Source organism: Pan paniscus, chromosome 11 (assembly GCF_029289425.2).
Source record: "Pan paniscus chromosome 11, NHGRI_mPanPan1-v2.0_pri, whole genome shotgun sequence".
Taxonomy (NCBI): domain Eukaryota; kingdom Metazoa; phylum Chordata; class Mammalia; order Primates; family Hominidae; genus Pan; species Pan paniscus.
In genome coordinates, this window is record NC_073260.2 from 58328600 (window position 1) to 58349650 (window position 21051).

The 21051-nt window shown below is 38.9% G+C and overlaps 1 protein-coding gene across 6 annotated transcripts in view; it reads left to right on the forward strand.

The window, feature by feature from the left end:
• The window catches only part of LOC117978859 (contactin-associated protein-like 3), a 239003-nt gene that overhangs the window by 161607 nt on the left and 56345 nt on the right, over positions 1-21051 (forward strand). For 3 of the 6 annotated variants that reach the window (XM_055091859.2, XM_055091856.2, XM_055091858.2), the window contains one exon: positions 6816-7019. In XM_055091859.2, coding sequence (XP_054947834.1) covers positions 6816-7019 — 204 coding nt within the window. The remainder of the gene's footprint in view (positions 1-6815; positions 7020-21051) is intronic. The other 3 variants (XM_055091860.2, XM_055091857.2, XM_055091861.2) reach the window with 1 other exon arrangement.

Below are 21051 nucleotides of genomic sequence, written 5' to 3' on the forward strand. Positions count from 1 at the left end.
CTACTAAAAATACAAAAATTAGCTGGGCGTGGTGGCACCCGCACCTGTAGTCCCAGCTACTTGGGAGGCTGAGGCAGGAGAATCCCTTGAACCAGGGAGGCAGAGGTTGCAGTGAGCCAAGATTGCGCCATTGCACTCCAGCCTGGCGACAGAGCAAGACTGCATCTCAAAAAAAAAAAAAAAAGGAAAAAAAGAAATGAACACAGCTTGATTATAGAAGATTGCACTAGAACGCCTTTTAAATAGTTACATTTTTACAGAAATTTGTTGTCACCTAGCTCTTCCAACTCTCTGCAAAGTGGAAATCTGGAATAAACTGTTCTCATTTATTGTGCTGACAAAAGGTTTCAAAAGTTTCATAAATTTGGACAATAACCAAATGGGTCAGCAAGCATCAAGGAAAAAGAAACAAATAACTGAAATTACATGGGCATTTAAAGTGCCTTAGCAAAGATTGTCAAAAAATAGTAAAACTTTACAGGGGACATTCAGAAGATTCAGAGCCACCTGCACAGCAATGTGCTGAAGATAAAGAAACACAGGCGTTCTGCCATAAGATACCAATTACCTCCAAAATCCCCTGACTCAAACAATTAAAGCAAAGTGAGAAATCCCATAAAAATGGTCTTGGTGGATATCAAAAGACTCAACCAAAGTCACAACCAGGAAGGACCTTGGTTGTCATCATTTTAAGATGAGGAAACCAAGGCTCAGAAAAGTTGGTTAGGGAAGTATCTACTGACAAAATCTAGCTAATGATAGGGGAATCACTAAACTCTGGTCTCTTTTCTGCCCTAGAAAATGTCACCTTCTCTTTAGATGCCGCATTGCTCTATAGCCAGTAATAAATTCTCTAGTTGTACAAATCAAGCAATAATGATTATAAAATGTGCAATTTCAAACTACTCTAATAGCTTGAAATGTATATATCGTAATAACCTTCAAAAAGCAGTTGCTTCAGAGCTTGGAAGTCAGCACTCTATCTTAAGAACAAGTAAAAAGCCAGGCAAACTGAAAAATTAACCAATTTTTTTAGATCCAGCAGAGAAGTGAGGTCACAGAACAAACCACTGCCCCTCAAAATTGGAGAGACAGGCAGGCTTATATACAGAATGACAATTTTCTTCCACAAGCACTAACCTTTGGGGAAACCGTTGTCAAGGTAGGAAAACCTAAACTTAATTGACGAATTGTTGGATGTTCGATGTGGACACATCTGAGAGTTAAAAACTCCAGGAAGACCCAGACAGAGAAGGGTCCCCACACTTCTGTGAGTTTGACACCTAGCTTGACCAGGTTCTCACAGTGAATGTTGGAGAAAAATCTCCTCATGCTTCCAGAAAGGGAAGGTGAAAAGGAACCGTCTTGAAGTACACCAGAGCTTTCTGTTCTTAACAAGGTCTTTCCTCAAGGGCAAATATTTCACCTAAGCTACTGGTGTTTTGTTTTCTTTTGTTTTGTTTTGTTTTGTTTTTTGTTTTCAGAGCCTAACCTGCCTGGAGGAAGGAAATTACCCACCTCTGGCCATCCTGTCCCATGTAAGGGTGGTGATGGGAGGGAGGGCTGAGAAGCTCTTGTGAAGGTCACAGCCCAGAGGCACAGGCTCCCTAAAGGACTCAGACCTAATCACAGGACTACAGAACCTTTCCCCTTCCCACACATGTTACTTATAGTACTGCAGGCCTCTTTACAGCAGTTACAGTTACTTTTACCTGGTACATCACATCTGGTTATCAAGAAAAATTTCAGCTGGACCTATAATCCTATTAGTTTGAGAAGCTGAGGAGGGAAGATAGCCTTAGACCAGTTTTGAGACCAGTCTGGGCAACACAGTGAGACCCCCACCTCTACAACAACAACAACAACAAAACAGCATTGTGACGACAACAACAACAACAACAACAACAACAAAACAGCATGGTGACATGTATCTGTCGTCCCAGCTACTTGGGAGGCTGAGGTGGGAGGATCGCTTGAGCCTGGGAGTTGGAGACTGCAGTGAGCCATGGTCACACCACTGCACTCTAGCCTGGGCAACAGAGAAAGACCTTGTCTCCAAAAAAAGAAAAAGAAAAAATTTCAAGGCAAAAAACACACTTTGAAGAGACAGAGCAAGCATTAAAAACAGACGGTGGCTCACGCCTGTAATCCCAGCACTGTGGGAGGCTGAGGCAGGCGGATCACGAGGTCAGGAGATTGAGACCATCCTGGCTAACACGGTGAAACCCTGTCTCTACTAAAAATACAAAAAAAATTAGCCGGGCATAGTGGCGGGTGCCTGTAGTCCCAGCTACTCGGGAGGCTGAGAAGGAAGAATGGCATGAATCCGGGAGGCGGAGCTTGCAGTGAGCTGAGATCGTGCCACTGAACTCCAGCCTGGGTGACAGAGCGAGATTTTGTCTCAAAAAAACCAAAAAACAAACAAAACAAACAAAAACCAGAGTCAGATATGGCAGGGACATTGGAATTATCAGACCAGGACTTTAAACAACTATAATTAATATGGAAAAAGCTGTAATGGGTAAAGTAGATAGCATGCAAGACCAGATGAACAATGTAAGCAGCAAGATGGAAATTCTAAGAAGCAAAAAGGAGTGCTAGAGATCAAAAACAGCATAACAGAAATGAAGAATGCCTTTGATGGGCTTATTAGTAGACCAGGCACAGCTTTGGAAAGAATCCCTAAGCTTAGAGATACCTCAATAGAAACTTGCAAAACTGAAAAGCAAAGAGAAAAAAAGACTGAACCCCACCCCCTGCAAAAAGAAAACCCAGAACATAATATCTGAGTACAGTGGCACAACTACAAAAGGTGTAACATACGTGTAAAGAGAATTCTAGGAGAAGAAAGAAAGAAAGGAACAGAAGCATATTTGAAGAAATAATGACTGAGAATTCCCACAAATTAGTATCAGACACCAAAACACAAATCCAGGAAGTTTAGAGAACACCAAAGAAGGAGAAATGCCCCCAAAACTCTACCAGGCATATATTTTCAAACTATATAATTCAAAGATAAAAGTAAATTCCTTTTTTTGAGATGGAGTTTTACTCTCGTTGCCCAGGCTGGAGTGCAATGGTACGATCTTGGCTCACCACAACTCCGCCTACTGGGTTCAGGTGATTCTCCTGCCTCAGCCTCCTGAGTAGCTGGGATTATGGGCATGTGACACCATGCCTGGCTAATTTTTGTATTTTTAGTACAGACAGGGTTTCTCCATGTTGGTCAGGCTGGTCTTCAACTCCCGAACTCAGGTGATCCACTCACCTCAGCCTCCCAAAGTTCTGGGATTACAGGCATGAGCCACCGTGCCCAGGCCAGGTAAAAGTAAATTCTGAAAAATAATCAGAGGAAGAAAGCACCTTACCTACATAGGAGATAAGTATTACAGCATCTTCTCTTCAGAAATCATGCCAGCAAGAATGCAGTGAGATACTTAAAGTGTGAAAGAGAGAAAACAAAACAAAACAAAACCTTCTCCTTGAAAAGTGAAGAAATAAAGATTTTCTCAGACAAATGAAAGGCTCAGTTCTCTAAAAGAGATAACCTTAATATGTATGCTCCTGACAACAGAACACAGTGGATCTTATTTTCTTTTTTCTTCTGGGACATATAGGAATGGGTATACCAGATGCTGGGGATTTCATATGATATACTGAGTAAATTTTAAGTGCAGACAATCCCCATTTACAATGGTTCTACTTACAATATTGCGACTTCCCTATGTGAAACCATATGCATCCCTATTTCAAGTACCCATACAACTATTATTCTATTATTATTATTATTATTATTATTATTATTATTTTGAGACAGAGGCTTGCTCTGTCACCCAGGCTGGAGTACAGTGGCACGATCTCGGCTCACTGCAACCTCCACCTCCCGGGTTCAAGTGATTCTTCTGCCTCGGCCTCCCTGGTAGCTGGGACTACAGGCATGTGCCACCACGCCCGGCTAATTTTTTGTATTTTTAGTAGAGATAGGGTTTTACCATGTTAGCCAGGATGGTCTCGATCTCCTGACCTCGTAATCCGCCTGCCTCGGCCTCCCAAAGTGCTGGGATTACAGGCGTGAGCCACCACGCCTGGCCACAACCATTATTATTATTTTTTTTTTTACTCTCAGTACAGTAGTTAATAAATGACATGAGATATTCAACACTTTATTATAAAATAGGCATTGTGTTAGGTGATTTTGCCCAACTGTGGGCTGATTTAAGTGTTCTGAGCACATTTAAGTTAGGCTGGGTTGAGCTAGGTTCAGTAGGTCACATGTATTAAAATGCATTTTTAATTTATAATAAGTTCATCTGGATGCAACTTCATCATAAATTGAGGAACATCTGTACTGTTAATTCCAATCAAAATCATGAAGTTAAATTAGCTTAATTTTCAAAGTCGGATATTTATTTGAGCAACAGGAGTGGAACAGGGATCAACGTGTTACAGTTACCCTCCTTCTGGGCTAGTGAGACAGCCTCCAGTGTGTTCTGACTCAGCCACACCTCTGAACCCCTTTCCACATTTAGCCACTGTTATAATTAATCTACTCAGGTCCAATTCACTTGAGCCCAGGAGGTCGAGGCTGCAGTAAACTATGAAGGTGCCACTGCACTCCAAGCTGGGCAACAGAGGGAGACCCTATCTCTAATAAAAAAGAAAAAGAAAAATATAAGGGTTATATTAGATGCTCTTTAAGATCCTTTCCAGTTCCAATATGCTTATAATCAATTGAAATAAATTATGAGCAATTAGGGAAACCACAATGGTCTGTGTCCTTCTTTGGGTCTTTTACTACTGATATTATAAGGAGAAGTGAGTCAAGTGGAATTTTATAAACACAAATGCATATCCTATAATGTCCCTGGTTACTATTCTACTCTTCAGAAAAACAAGTTTTACAGATGTATTCTCAACAGTTCCCTTCTCAGTACTGAGGGCATTTCTGTGATTACATCTTAACCATGGGTGACTGCAAATCTATCATACTGCCCACCAGCCTATGTGAACTACTCCGGACCATCATTTCTCTCCCATTGTACAATAAATCATGAACACATGACCAAAAATGGCATGTGGTTGAGCATCTTCAATGCCCAACTTAGTGTTCCATAGGTTTTTCTATATTTGATTCAGTTGATAGGAAAACTCTGAAGGTGAGAGTAGGTGATGTGCACAGAGTAACACCAGGTTGTAAAAATTCTAAAATGAGGCCAGGCGTGGTGGCTCACACCTGTAATCCCAGCACTTTGGGAGGCCAAGGCGGGTGGATCACCTGAGGTTGGGAGTTCAAGACCAGCCTGGCCAACATGGTGAAACCCCCGTCTCTACTAAAAAAATACAAAAATTAGCCAGGTGTGGTGGTGTGTGCCTGTAGTCCCAGCTACTTGGGAGGCTGAGACAGGAGAACTGCTTGAACCCAGGAGGCAGAGGCTGCAGTGAGCTGAGATAGCACCACTGCATTCCAGCCTGGGCAACAGAGCGAGACTCTTATCTCAAAAATAAATAAATTAAATAAAAAATCTAAAATTAAAAAATAGAGCAATATTAAAGGAAGAACCCATGGAATTGCAATTACCATAGGCACACTTACAGCCTCCTTTGGTGAGTACAGTGAGTGGAGTGATAATTTAATTTAAAATTGCATTCGTTATTTAAATTTGCAGATTTTTTTCTGTACTTGTGGCTCATTTGTGGATATCACACCTTTGCTCTCCATGGGTTCTGTGACTAAAGAGAGATTTCAGTAGCATGGCTGGTTTTCTTTTCCTTCTTTCCTCTGATCTCTGTTGTTAGGCGTGTGTAAGTAACAGTAAGGCTGTGAAATTTGTCTTACGCACAAGCCATTTAGCCATTTAGCAGCCAAGCCATTAAAAATCCTGAGATGTGAAGGGCTGGGAGGGTGATTTCTCAAGGTAAAATGTATCACATTGTTTTATTTCGTAGTTCTTAAAAAATCCCCATACAAATGTTTCTTCATTTCTCCAGTTCGGAAAATTTTTATGTAAAATGTCCATTATTCTAAATACATCTTATTAGAGGTTAAAGGACCAGACAGCACCAGCATAGTAGAATTAAAGTGACTTCAAGTCTGGTGGGAGGTCCATTGTTGGGAACACTAAAGAACTCAAGATGCACTTCTTCCCTTTTGAGATTGTGGAGTCATTTTGTTTTTATTTCATCAAAACAATATAAGTAATCAAGTGACAGAGATACATCAGAAATGATGTCAGCAGGCAGTCAGATGCTCAGGGTCACCGCCTGGAAAGTGCTGTTAGAAGCTCAAGGCCTCTGATTCCTCTGGGCTTGGTCACTGATGGAGAAGCTGACATAATTAAACCACTTTATTTTAATAGAGCTGCTTCCTATCATACCTGTGAATATGTGCGTCACATCGTCCCAATATGTATCTTTTATAAATTTATTCGATAATGAAAGAAATAGAGGCACATACAGATGAGGAAAATGCAGATGAGTTTAAAAAGATAAAGGTCCAGGTAGTAACAGTTTGGCCCCATGCTTGTGTTGATATAAAAAAATGGTTTTAACAACTAAAAAGTCATTGCTTACATGATACATTTTTAGGCGTGACGTCGCAAAAGTTTGGTCATCAGTTCTTCCAATATGCTTTCTCTTAGAGGCTGAGTTCTGGCTCAGTACATTGTTACACAGGTCCAACTCCTCAAATCGCGGCAAACATGCAGTAATGTAAATTTCAATTAAACGTTAATTCACATAAAAGACAGGTCTGCTTTGCCTCTTGCTGCTGGCCTCTGCCGCCCAGTGATGCCTCTCCTTTGCCCGTTTCTGCTCAGCAGACTCCGCGTGGACGGTGGTGCGGCACGGTGGCCCCGACGCGGTGACCCTCCGAGGTGCCCCCAGCGGGCACCCGCGCTCGGCTGTGTCCTTCGCGTACGCAGCGGGCGCGGGGCAGCTGCGGGCCGCGGTGAACCTGGCGGAGCGCTGCGAGCAGCGGCTGGCTCTGCGCTGCGGGACAGCGCGGCGCCCGGACTCACGAGGTAAGCGCCACTGCTGGAGGCTACAGGGGCTCACGGGGCCGGGGCGCGGCCCTCGGGCTGCGAGATGCCTTTGAGGGAGAAAAGGCCAGGGTCCCTCCCGTGGCTCTTAGTTCAAAGCCCTGACCGCTCTCTCCTTCTCTTCCCGCTCTTGGTTGGACCAAAGAGCATTCAAGAGCGCCTTCCTGACCATTGAGAGACGTTCAGCGCGTTCATATGCAGGGCTAGTGACTTGTCCTTTCTTAATCAAGGGAAATTTTGCTAATAACGTATGCCTTAGCTTTCCGTTCACACTGAGGAGATAATGGCTGTAGGGCAGGCTGGGTCTAACAGTTCTTCATGAAGACCAGTGGGAACCGGTAACCTCCTTACTCTTCTCAAAGTCTTCCTCTAAATCTACTTGGAACGTTTGTTTCCTCCCTTTAGATTAACTGAATATGCCCTTCCTCAGCCCCGCCACTTTCACCGTGGTCTAGGATGAAATAATGACTAGGGTTATTAAAACCTTTAGTCAATGGGTGTCTCATTTTTTTGAAATTATATCTTGAGAAATGTATACCTTAATCTTCATATATGGAAGTAATGTTTTGGAAACTCTGCCTGCATCAAAACCGTCTTCTCCTAAGTTAAAGACCAACTTCCCCCTCCTTTCCGGAATCCCCACAGTCCCCTGCAGGACTCACCGCTGCTCTCCAACAGTTTCCATATAGTTTCTTGAAAGCACTTTATTGCTAATTATAGTTAAATACTGAAATTTGCCTTTCATTTTTTTAGTTTTAGCAATCCCAAATAGTATATAGGCGGGAGGATCACTGGAGCCCAGGAAGTCCAGGCTGCAGTGAGCTGTGATTGCTTCACTGCCTCCAGCTTGGGCAGCAGAGCAACACCTTGTCTTAAAAAAACAAAAACAGTGTATGTCGGTAGCATAATAAAGCCACTTAAATTAAATTTCACTCTTAAATTTTCAATACAAAATCTTTAAGTTGGAAAGTGGTGTATGACTGTCATCTGAAGGTGGTTTGCGCTGATCCACTAACCCATACCTGCATTGCCTTCCCTAATCCGTCTGGCCAATCAGCCCCTGGAATATGCCAGACCATTTCCTCTGCCTGGATTGGCCTCTCTGTCACCCAGGCTGGAGTGCAGTGGCACGATCTTTGCTCACTGCAACCCCCTCCCCTCCCGGATTCAAGCTATTCTCCTGCCTCAGCCTCCCGAATAGCTGAGAATACAGGCGGGTGCCGCCACGCCCGGCTAATTTTTGTATTTTTAGTAGAGACGGGGTTTCACCGTGTTGGTCAGGCTGTTCTTGAACTCCTGAGCTCAGGTGATCCGCCCGCCTCAGCCTCCCAAAGTGTTGGGATTACAGGCGTGAGCCACCGCGCCCGGCCCTCACACTCTTAAATCTTACCCACTGTGCTAGACCTGTGCAGTCCGCATCTGGGTCCCTTCCCAGGGTGATCCCTCTCTCCCCTGGATGCCTGCCCCCCAATTTGGTCTAGTAGAAAGAGCAAAGGTCTGGTTGCATTCAAAGTTTGAAGTTCAAGTGCTAAGTCTGTCACTTAGCAGCTGTGGAAATTTAGGCCATTCCTTAATCTTTCTCAGACTTTGTTTCCTCTTTGATGAAATGGACCCTGTAGTACTGATCTCATGGGGTTTCTTTTATAAATGAGATATCTTACATAAGTTCAGTAAGTAAGAAACTCTCCTTCCCAGTTCTCCAGTTTTTTAAAGTTGGCATTACACAACTTAATTATTTGTTAGTTCATTGCTGTTGAATGAAGTGTAGCCTTGGCTTTGGAATTGTTTAAAAAAAAAATCCCCAGGTGATCTTTTGGAAACTACTGGGCTAAGGGCGGAAATAACACAAGAAATGGAATATTCCACTCCCATCAGTGAGAATTTCCCTATTTCTCCTCTTTTGAAAAGATAATTTTAAAAATATTTTGAGATAATTGTAGATTTACATACACTTGTGAGAACAGAGAGAACCCAAGTAGCCGTTAAGCAGTTCCCCCACCCCAAGGTGACATCTTGTAGAAGTATAGTGCAATATCACAGCCGGAATCTTGACATCCATACAGTCAAGATACACAGTATTTCCATCAGCACAACAATTCCTCCTATTGGCCGGGCACGGTGGCTCATGCCTGTAATCCCAACACTTCGGGAGGCCAAGGCGGGTGGATCACGAGGTCAGGAAATCAGACCATCCTGGCTAACACGATGAAACCCCGTCTCTACTAAAAATACAAAAAAGTAGCCAGGTGTGGTGGCGGGTGCCTGTTGTCCCAGCTACTTGGGAGGCTGAGGCAGGAGAATGGCGTGAACCCGGGAGGTGGAGCTTGCAGTGAGCCGAGATGGCGCCACTGCACTCCAGCCTGGGCGACAAAGCAAGACTCCATTCCGTCTCAAAAAAAAAAAAAAAAAAAGAATTACTCCTATTGCTCTATTGCTCGTTAATAACCACTAGTATCTTCTCCATTTCTATGGGTTTTTTTAAATTTCAAGAATGTTATGTAAATGAAATTATATAGTATGTACTCTTTGTGGTTGAGTTTTTTTCACTCTGTGTAATCCTCTCGATTCATTTGCATAATTGTGTATATCAGTAATTTGTTCCTTTTCATTGCTGATTAGCAATCGGTGGCATGGATATACCAGAGTTTATTCACTCATTGAAGGGCATCTGGGTTGTTTGTTTACAGTTTGCGGCAATTATGAATAAAGCTTTTATGAACATTGTGTACAGGTTTTGTGTAAACATTAGTTTTCATTTCTCTGGAATTAATGCCCCAAAGTGCAATAGGTGGGTCATATATGGTAATTGCATACTTAGTTTTATAAAAAGCTGCCAAATTGTTTTCTAGAATGGTTGTACCATTCCCACCAACAGTGTATGATTTCATTTCCTCCACATGTTCATCAGCATTTGGTGTTGCGACTATTTTTTATTTTAGCTATTCTGATAACTGTGTAGTAATATCTTTATTGTGGTTTTAATTTGTGTCTCCCTGATGTCTAATAATATTGAGCATGTTTTATATGCTTATTTGCCATCTGTATATCGTTTTCAGTGAGATAGATGTCTGTGAATGTGTTTTTGTTGTTGTTCATTTTCTAATTGGATTGTTTGGATTTGTTTTGTTACTGTTGAATTTTCAGTTCTTTATATATTCTAGATACTAGCCCTTTGTTGGATATGTGATTTGTGAATATTTTTTCCCACTCTGTTGCTTGCCTATTCATCGACTCTTAACTGGAATTTTTTAGAGCAAAAGTTTTAATTTTGATGAGATTCAGTTTATCATATTTTCCTTTTATGGGTTGTACACATCGTGTCAATTCTAAAAATTCTTTACCTAACCCTAAATTCCAATTCCAAAGATTTTTGAATTTTTTTCCTAAAAGTTTTATAGTTTTACCTTTTACTTTTAATTCCATGCCCTATTTTGGGACACATTTTATATAAGATGTGAGAGTTGATTCTCTCTCACTCTCTCTGACTATGAATGTTCAGTTGCTCCAGAACCATTTGTTGAAAAGGCTATCCTTCCTGCATTGAATTGCATTTTAAATAGTGTTAAAAATTGGTTGAACTTACTTGTGTGGTGGGTCTGTTTCTGCATTCTTTATCTGTTTCATTAATTTATATGCCTCCACCAATATCACACTGTCTTGAACGTGGTAGCTGTATAGCAGGGTTGAGTTATTCCTCCTGCTTTATTCTTCTTTTTCAAGATTGTTTAAGTCTGTAGCTTGCCTCATTCTGTATAAATTTTGTAATAAATTTGTTTATGTCTACAAACATCTTGCTAGAATTTTTATGGGAATGACATTAAACATAATAGCTCAATGAAGGGAAAATTGGTGTTTTACTGTTTTGAGTCTTCCAATCCATGAACATGAGATATCTTTCCATTTATTTGGATCTTTGATTTCTTGCCTCAGCATTTTGTAATTCTTAGCATCCAGAGATTATATGTTTTATAAGTATGCTTAGGCATTTAGTTAGTTTCTTGATTGATTGTAAGTGCTGTTGTGCTTTAAATTTTTGTTTACATATGTTTCTTGTTAGAATATGAAATATGATTGTTTCATACTAATCTTATAAGCTCTTTTCTGAACTTAATTTTTTTTAAGATTCCTTGGGATTTTCTATATGGAAAATCATGTCATCTGCAAGTAGAGTCAGCTTTATTTCTTCCTCGTCAATCTGTAGGGAGTTAATTTATTTTTCTTGCTTTATTGCAGTAGCTAGACTTTCAATACTAGGTTGAACTAGAGTGGTGAGGGCAGACATCCTTGCCTTGTTTCCTGTCTTAGGGGAAAAGCATTCATTCTTGTTTCCTATGTTATGTGGAGGTAGTTCCCTTTTATTCCTGGTTGGCTGACAGTTTTTATTTTGAAAGGACATTGGATTTTTGTCAAATGTCTTTTCTGTGTCAATTGGTATTAAAATATTATATTTCTTCTTTTGTCTGTTGATATGTTGAATCAGCTTTGCATAACTAGAGCAACTCCCATTTCGCCATAATGTATAATTTAAAAAATACATTTCTAATGTGTTTGATTTATTAATATTTTATTGAATATTTTTGCATTCAAATTCATAAGAGATATTGATATGTAGTTTTCTTTTTTCATATTGTCTTTATCTGGTTTCAGTATCAGGACAATACTGCCTACATAAAATGAATTTGGTAGCATTCTCTAGTCTCCTGTTTTCTGGAAGAGATTATGTAAAATTGACTTTAATTTTTATTTAAACATTTGGTAGAATTCTCCAGTAAGGCCCGGCAGAGTGGCTCATGCCTGTGATCCCAGCACTTTGGGAGGCTGAGGCAGATGGATCACTTGAGGTCAGGAGTTCGAGACCTGCCTGGCCAACATGGTGAAACCCCGTCTCCACTAAAAATACAAAAATTAGTTGGGTGTGGTGGCGCACACCTATAATCCCAGCTACTCAGGAGGCTGAGGCAGGAGAATCGCTTGAACTTGGGAGGCAGAGGTTGCAGTGAGCCAAGATCACACCACTGCACTCCAGCCTGGGCAACAGAACGAGATTTCATCTCAAAAATAAAAACCAAAACCAAAACAAAACAAAAAGAATTCTCCAGTAAAACCATCTGGGCCAAGAGATTTTTTTTTCAGTAATTTTAAATTATGAGTTCAATTTTCTTAATAGTTACAATTACTTAAATTACCTATTTCATGTTAGGTGAATTGTGGTAGTTTGTACTTTTTGAGAAATTTGTCCATTAATCTGAATTGTCAAGTTGATTTGTGTAGAATTATTTATAGTATTTTCTTATTATTCATTTGATGTCTCCAGCATCTGTAGTGATATCCACTTAAATTTCTCATATTCATAGTTTGTCTCATCTTTTTTTGTCTCTGTCAGTCTTTATAGAAGTTTTTCAATCTTACTGTTTTTTAGAACTAGATTTTCGTTTCATGATTTTCTCTATTATTTTTGTTTCAAATTCTATTGAAATCTGCTCTTCTCTTTGTTATCTCCTTCCTTCAGCTTGTATGAGTTAATTTTGTTTTCTAGTTTCTAGAGGTAAGAACTTACATTATTGGCTTTAGGGCTTTCTTCTTTCCTAATGTAGGCATTTAGTGCTACGTTTTCCCTATCAACACAGTTTTACCTACATTTCACATATTTTGATATGTTGTATTCTCATTTTCATTTAGTTTTTCATGTAGTTTCATTTTCATTTAAGTATTTTAATAAATTTCTTTGAAGCATATTCTTTGACCTGTAGCTTATTTAGAAGTGTATTTTTAAAAATTTCTAAGTGTTTAGAGATTTTCTTTTTCTCTTTCAGGTATTGATTTCCAGTTTGATTCCATTATGCTTAGAGAATATACTTTGTGTGATTTTAGTTCTTTTAAATATGTTGAGGTTTGTTTGGCTCCCAGGGATATGGTCTGTCTTGTAAATTTTTCATGGGCATTTGAAAAAAAAATGTATATTTTGCTATTCTTAAGTGGAGTATTCTGTATGTATTTCAGTGAGATCCTGTTGGTTGATTATGTTGTTCAGATCTTGTATATCCTTGCTGACTTCTTGTCCAGTAGTTCTGTCAGTTGCTAAGAGAGACATTTTGAAATCTGTACTATAATTGTGGATCTGTTTATTTTTCTATTCTGCTCCATCAGTTTTCTTATATTAATAGGCTTTATATTTTTTAGCAATTTTAAGTTTACATAGAAATTGAGCAGAAAGTACTGAAAGCATATGATTTTTATTCTTTAGCTTGTTGATCTGATGGACTATATTAATTAATTTTCAAATGTTAAAGGCATATCTAGAGTAAATCCCACTTGGTTGTGGTGTTTATTTTTAAAAATTGTTTGGTTCAATTTGCTAATATTTTTTAAGGATTGCTTCATCCATGTTCAAGAGAGATATTTGTTTGCAGTTTACTTTTTTGTAAGGTTTTGCTGGTTTGGGTATTAGGGTAATGCTGGCCCATGGAATGAGTTAAGAAATAGTCACTCTGCTTCTATTTTCTGCAACAGATTGTGGAAAATTGGTATCATTTATTTCTCCAATGTTGATAGAACTCACCAGTGAATCATCTGGGCTTGGTACCTTCTGTTTGGGAAGGTTATTAATTACTGCCTTAGTTAAAAAATTTTGTTTCTCTCGAGACTTTCTCTTTCACCATGTTTTATTATTTAGAAATGTGTTTTTAAATTTTTTGGTATTTGAGGATATTTCAGCTCTCTTTCTGCTATTATTAGTTTAATTCCATTCTGATTCAAGAACATGCCTTTTGTGATTTCTATTCTTTTAAATTTGGTAAAGTGTTCTGTGGCCTAGAATGTGGTTTAACTTAATGAATTGTGCATTTGTATTTGAGAAGAATGTGTATTCTGCAGTGTCTAGATAAAATATTCTATAACGCTAATTGAATTCTAAAGTATTCATTTAGATCCAGTTGATTGATGGTGCTGTTCAGTTCAAATCTATCCTTAATGATTTTCTTCCTGCTGAGTCTGTCACTTACTCATAGAGGGGTGTTGAAGTCTCCAGTGGTAATAATGGATGTGTCTCTCTGTCCTTGCAGTTCTATCAGTTTCCCCCTAATATATTTTGACTCTTCTGTTGCTAGGTATATACACATTAAGCATTATTATATCTTCTTGTTATATTGACCCCTTTATTATTGTGTAATGCCCTTTTTCATCTCTGATAATTTTCCTTGCTCTGCAGTTGGCTTTGTCTAAAATTAATTTAGATACTCTGGCTTTCTTTTTGGTTAGTGTTACCATGGTATATCTTTCTCTAGCTCTTCAAATCTACCTGCTATTTTATATTTAAAGAGGATTTCAGTAGACAACATGTAGGTGGATCATGGGTTTTGTTGTTGTTGTTCACTCTGACAGTCTCAGTCTTTTATTTTATTATTATCATACCTTAATTTCTAGGGTACATGTGCACAACATGCAGGTTTGTTACATATGTATCCATATGTTAATGGTGTGCTGCACCCATTAACTCATCATTTACATTAGCTATATCTCCTAATGCTATTCCTCCCCTCTCCCCCCACCCCATGACAGGCCCCGGTGTGTGATGTTCCCCTTCCTGTGTCCAAGTGTTCTCATTGTTCAATTCCCACCTATGAGTGAGAACATGCAGTGTTTGGTTTTTTGTCCTTGCGATAGTTTGCTGAGAATGATGGTTTCCAGCTTCATCCATGGCCCTACAAAGGACGTGAACTCATCCTTTTTCATGGCTGCATAGTATTCCATGGTATATATGTGCCACATTTTCTTAATCCAGTCTGTCATTGATGGACATTTGGGTTGGTTCCAAGTCTTTGCTATTGTGAATACTGCCTCAGTAAACATATGTGTGCATGTGTCTTTATAGCAGCATGATTTATAATCCTTTGGGTATATACCCAGTAATGGGATGGCTGGGTCAAATGGTATTTCTAGTTCTAGATCCATGAGGAATCGCAACACTGTCTTCCACAATGGTTGAACTAGTTTACAGTCCCACCAACAGTGTAAAAGTGTTCCTATTTCTCCACATCCTCTCCTGCACCTGTTGTTTCCTGACTTTTTAATGATCGTCATTCTAACTGGTGTGAGACGGTATCTCATTGTAGTTTTGATTTGCATTTCTCTGATGGCCAGTGATGATGAGCATTTTTTCATGTGTCTGTTGGCTGCATAAATGTCTTCTTTTGAGAAGTGTCTGTTCATATACTTCGCCCACTTTTTGATGAGGTTGATTTTTTCTTGTAAATTTGTTTAAGTTCTGTGTAGATTCTGGATATTAGCCCTTTGTCAGATGGGTAGATTGCAAAAATTTTCTCCCATTCTATAGGTTGCCTGTTCACTCTGATGGTAGTTTCTTTTGCTGTGCAGAAGCTCTTTAGTTTGATTAGATCCCATTTGTCAATTTTGGCTTTTGTTGCCATTGCTTTCTTAATTGGTATATTTAGACTGTTTACATTTAAAGTGATTATTGATACTTGGATTAATATTTGCCATATTGTAACTCTTTTTTATTTGTTGCCCTTGTTTCTTCTTTTTTTCCTGAATTCCCGTCTCACATTTTTTGTTTTAATTGAGCATTTTATATGATTCCATATCCTCACTTCTCCTAGAATATTAATTACATTTCTTGGTAATTGTTTTAGTGGTAGCCTTTGAGTATGAAATATACACTATAACAATCTACTTTCAAATAACACTATTCCACTTCATTAATGGTGCTGGTACTTTATAACACAGCATTTCCAATCCTTCTGTCTTATTTTGTATTACATTATTATCATTCATTTTACTTATTCATAAGCCATAATCACCCAATACATTGTTAGTATTATTTAGAGCTGTTACCTATTACATCAATTAAGAAGAAGACACTAGATTTTATTTTAATTTTTTTCTTCTCTAATGCTCCTACCTTTCTTTATGTATTTCTGTGTTTTTGACCTATATTGTTTTTCTTTTCTCTGAGGAACTTCTATTAACATGGCTTGCAAGGTAGGTCTACTGGAGAAAGATTTCCTCAATTCTGTTTATCTAAGTCTTTATTTCTACTTTACTATTTAGGATAATTTTACTGGATATAGAATTTTATATTAGTGTGTGTTTTCTCTCAACAGTTTAAATATTTCACTTCACTTTCTTCTTGCTTGCATGGTTTCTTAAGGGAAATCTGGCATAATTCTCATTCTTGTTCCTATGTAGGTAAGGTGTTTTATTTTACTCTGGTTTATTTCGAGATTTTATTTTTAAAAGATTTTATTTTAATTTTAAGAAAGTCTTCAATTTTTTGCAATTTGAATATGAGATGCCTAGGTGTGGATTTTTTTGTATTTAACCTGCTTGGTGTTTGCTGAGATTCCTGAACCTATGGTTTCATGTCTGTCATTAATTTTGAAACATTCTCAACTGTCATTATTTTAAATATTTCTTCTGGTTCTCATTCTCTTCCTTCTACTTCTGGTATTCCAATTATGGGTTACATAGGTTACACTGTTTGAAATTATCCAACAGGGCCGGGCACGGTGACTCACTTGCCTGTAATCCCAGCACTTTGGGAGGCCGAGGCAGGCGGATCACAAGTTCAGGAGATCCAGACCATCCTGGCTACCACAGGGAAACCACGTCTCTACTAAAAATACAAAAAAATTAGCTGGGCGTGGTGGCAGGCGCCTGTAGTCCCAGCTACTCGGGAGGCTGAGGCAGGAGAATGGCGTGAACCCAGGAGGCGGAGCTTGCAGTGAGCCGAGATTGCACCATTGCACTCCAGCCTGGGCGACAGAGAGAGACTCCATCTCAAAACAAACAAACAAACAAAAAAAATTATTGTCCAACAGTTTGGATATTATGTTTCATTTTTCATTCTTTTTCTCTTTGTGTTTAATGGAAAATTTTTATTGACATATCTTGAAACTCACTGATTCTTTCCTCAGCACTTCCCAGTCTTCCCAGACTTTGATGAGGCCATCAAAGACACTCTACAATTTTTACTTTTAATCTCTGTATTTCCTTCTGATTTTGAGATTTCATATCTTTGTTTATAGTACCTATCTCTTCTTGCATGTTGCCCACTTTTTCAACATAGAGCCCTTAGCATATTGATTATTATTTCAAATTCCTTATCTGATATTTCCAAATCTGTCATATCTGCATGTTTGCTTGATTCGTCTCATAAGACTATTGTTTGGCTTTAGCATACCTTGCAATTTTCTGTTGAAAGCCAGACATGTTGTATTGGCAAAGGAACTGAGGTAAGGAAGCCTTTAATTTAAGGTTTTATGTTTATCTGGTTAGTAGTTAGGCTGAATTTGCTCTTTGCATAACTGTGGTGTCAGAGGCCAAAATTTCCTCTAAGGTTATTTTATTTTTCTTTCTTCCGTTTTGAGTTTTCCCAGAGACTCTGTCTTAAATAGGGTCTAAAATTGACAGCTCTTTCATTTTTAATCTCCTGTTACTATACAGGTAATGTACTGATGTGATTGATGATAAGGTGCGGGGAGAGGAGAAGCATCCTATACTCTTTTTTTTTTAATGTTTTTATTTTATTTTAATTTTTTTGAGAGAGTCTTGCTCTGTAGCCCAGGCTGGAGTGCAGTGGCGCCATCTCAGCTCACTGCAAGCTCCGCCTCCCGGGTTCACGCCATTCTCCCGCCTCAGCCTCCCGAGTAGCTGGGACTACAGGTGCCCGCCACCACGCCTGGCTAATTTTTTTCTATTTTTAGTAGATACGGGGTTTCACCATGTTAGCCAGGATGGTCTGGATCTCCTGACCTCGTGATCCGCCCGCCTCAGCCTCCCAAAATGCTGGGATTACAGGCTTGAGCCACCTCACCCGGCCCAATTTTTTGTATTTTTAGTAGAGATGGGGTTTCACCATGTTAGCCAGGATGGTCTCGATCTCCTGACCTCATGATCTGCCCGCCTCGGCCTCCCAAAGTGCTGGGATTACAGGCGTGAGCCACCGTGCCCGGCCAGAAGCATCCTGTACTCTTAGGATTAGGTCAGTCTTTTAGAGAACCTGTCTTCCTGGACTGTGACCTTCAGAGTGCTTCTCAGCTTCCTTCCCCTTCTCTTGGGTAAGAAAAGAAGGGTAGAGGGGGCTGGTTCTGGGTATTTCCATTCCCCTAGGTGGTTTAGGCTCTAGTAAACTAGCTTTTTGGGGGATTAGAATGTTGTTAAGGAGAACATAATGTTCTGCGCTTATTTCAAAAATGTTTACTCCTTCCCTCCCCCTGCTGGAGACATAAGAGCATTTTTTTCCTATCTTTTTCTGAGAACTTGATGGGGCTCTTCCTGGAGATAAAACTCTTGAAGGTGTGTTGACCCTCTAAGGCGTATCCCCCACTCTAGGAGTTTTCAATCTCTGTAGCTTGTCCTTGCTCAGTATCCATCAATTAGTCAGTTACATTGTAAGTGCTTTTACCAGACTCTACCATCTGCTTTGGCTCCATTAGCCGTGATGCTGTTTTCAGTTGTCTCTGCAGCTTTAGGAGTAATGTTTGCCCTATGACTTTAACTGTGTAAGAAGAACTGTTTATTTTTAGTTAGTGCAGCTTTTTTCTTGTTGTGAGAATGGGAACGATGACTTCCAGACTCTTAACGTCATATCAGATTGGAAACCAGAAGTCTCAATTTTTGCCTCATTTTTTTAAGGGTGTATTGTTTCTTGCATATGCATTTATGTCTTCCTGGTGATTTTTTTTTAAATCATTATGTAATGTCCCTGTTCTAGTATTTTTGTTCTGAAGTCTATTTTATGAGATAGCCATTCTGCTTTCTTTCAAATTTAATTTTTGCAGAGTGTATTTTTTCCATCCTTTTACTTTTAACCTGCCTATGTTTATTTTGAAGTGAGTTTCTTATAAATTTCTCGTTGTGTTATTTTTTTTTCAGTTGATTCTGCCAACATCTAACTTTTGTTATATTTTAACCATTTACATTTAAGGTAATTTTTATAATTTTCTTACTCGTTGCTTGGTATTATAGTGTACATATGTGACTTACCACAGTCAACTTAAATATCTTCACTCTCATAATGAAATATGGAATCCTTATGTCTATTTGGGTCCTTTATCTTCCCCACTTCTAAATATCATTGTCTTAAGTATCATATGGTATTACAATTTTTGTGTCAATTATCATATGTCATTTCAAAAATTGATAAGGATAGTCTATTATATTTATCCATATTTCTTCTCTTTTCATTTTTTCCCTGATGTTCCAAGAATCCTTCGTTATAATTTCCTTTCTTTTTGAAAAACCTCCTTTAGCCATTCTTTAGGAAATGTCTGGTAGCGACAAATTATTTTAGTTTTCTTTTGTGTTAAAAAGGTTTTTTGTTGTTGTTATTGTTTTGGAGATGGAGTCTCACTCTGTCGCCCAGGTTGGAGTGCAGTGGCACAATCTCGGCTCACTGCAGGCTCCGCCTCCCGGGTTCACGCCATTCTCCTGCCTCAGCCTCCTGAGTAGCTGGGACTACAGGCTCCCGCCGCTACGCTCGTCTATTTTTTGTATTTTTAGTAGAGACGGGGTTTCACCGTGTTAGCCAGGATGGTCTCAATCTGACCTCATGATCCGCCCACCTCGGCCTCGGAAAGTGCTGGGATTACAGGCGTGAGCCACCGCACCCGGCCTAAAAAGATTTTATTTCCATTTTATTCTTGAAGGATAGTTTCTCTGGATATATAATTTATAGTTGACAATTCTTTTCTATCAGCCCTGAAAAAAAATATGCCATTCCTTCTGGTTCTGTAATTTCAGATGAGTAATCTACTATCATTCAAATTAGGGTTCTTTTACAGGCAGGTAATGTGTTATTCTCTCAGGCTGCTTTCAAGATTTGTTTTGTTTTGTTTCCAAAAAGTTCAATTATGATGGATCTTGGTGTCGATATTTTTGGGTTTATCCTTTTTTGGACTTAAACTTAACTTCCTAAATCTGTGGGTTTGTGTCTTTCACCACATGTGGGAAGTTTACAGCCAGTATTTTTTCAGTACTCTTTCAGCACACTTTGTTCTCTCTTTTTGAGATTCGGATGATACTGTCTGATAGGACCCTATGGCTCAGTTCTTTTTATATTCAGTCTGTTTTCTCTTTTTTGGTCAGGTTAGATAAAGCCTATTGGTGGGTCCTCAAGTTCAGTGATTCTGTCCTGTGTCTTTTCACTCTATTCTTGAGCCCATTCAGAGTTTTTTAAAACGTTATGTTATTGTATCTTCCAGTCCTGGGGTCCTAAGCTTCCTCTTTCTACCTTTCAGAATTCTCTTCGGTTGTCTTCTGTATTATTTCCAGAATCTATCATTATACTTGGTGGAAATAGCAGGGATAGACAAGTCTACAAGATCTTTTATCAGTCTAGAAGTTCACCCACTTACATCTTTTTGTTACTGTTTCTAAAAAAATACATTTTTACTACTTTATGGGGAATATGGGAGATTTAGATGTAAATTTACACTTGTACATTAGGATATAATGAGTGTTTTGCTCTTTAATCTGCGACAGTTTAATGGTGAAGTCGGTAACTTTTAAAGTGGCATTCTGAGAAGGGTGTATTAATTTTTAAAAATATCTTTTACGTTGTAGTGACAAGCTTTTAGCACATTTTTAAAAGATTCCTGGTACTAATCCCTCTTTAAATTTTCCCAGATTGCCTTTTTTTTTGTTTTTTTTTTTTTTGTTTTTTGGCAGAGGGGCAGGTGATGGATAGTGATGGTGGTAATGAATGCAGAGATCTTATCTATGAATGAGTTATAATTGAGTTGTAATAAGCAGTAAGGTAGAAGCTAAGTTCCAGATCTCGATTCATATTCCAATGGTAACAACCTATTGAAATTTGAAAAACAGCACCACATGATCAAGCATGTTTAAAAAACTGGTTGAGTTAATCCAATTTCATTTTCCTCATGGCCTAATCTGTGATGACTGCAACTTGTGGCCTCTGACCCCTTTCCTTTTTTAAGATAGGTGGCCTGACACCTGCTTTTTAAATTATCCTAACTTTACTGTGATGTGCAGT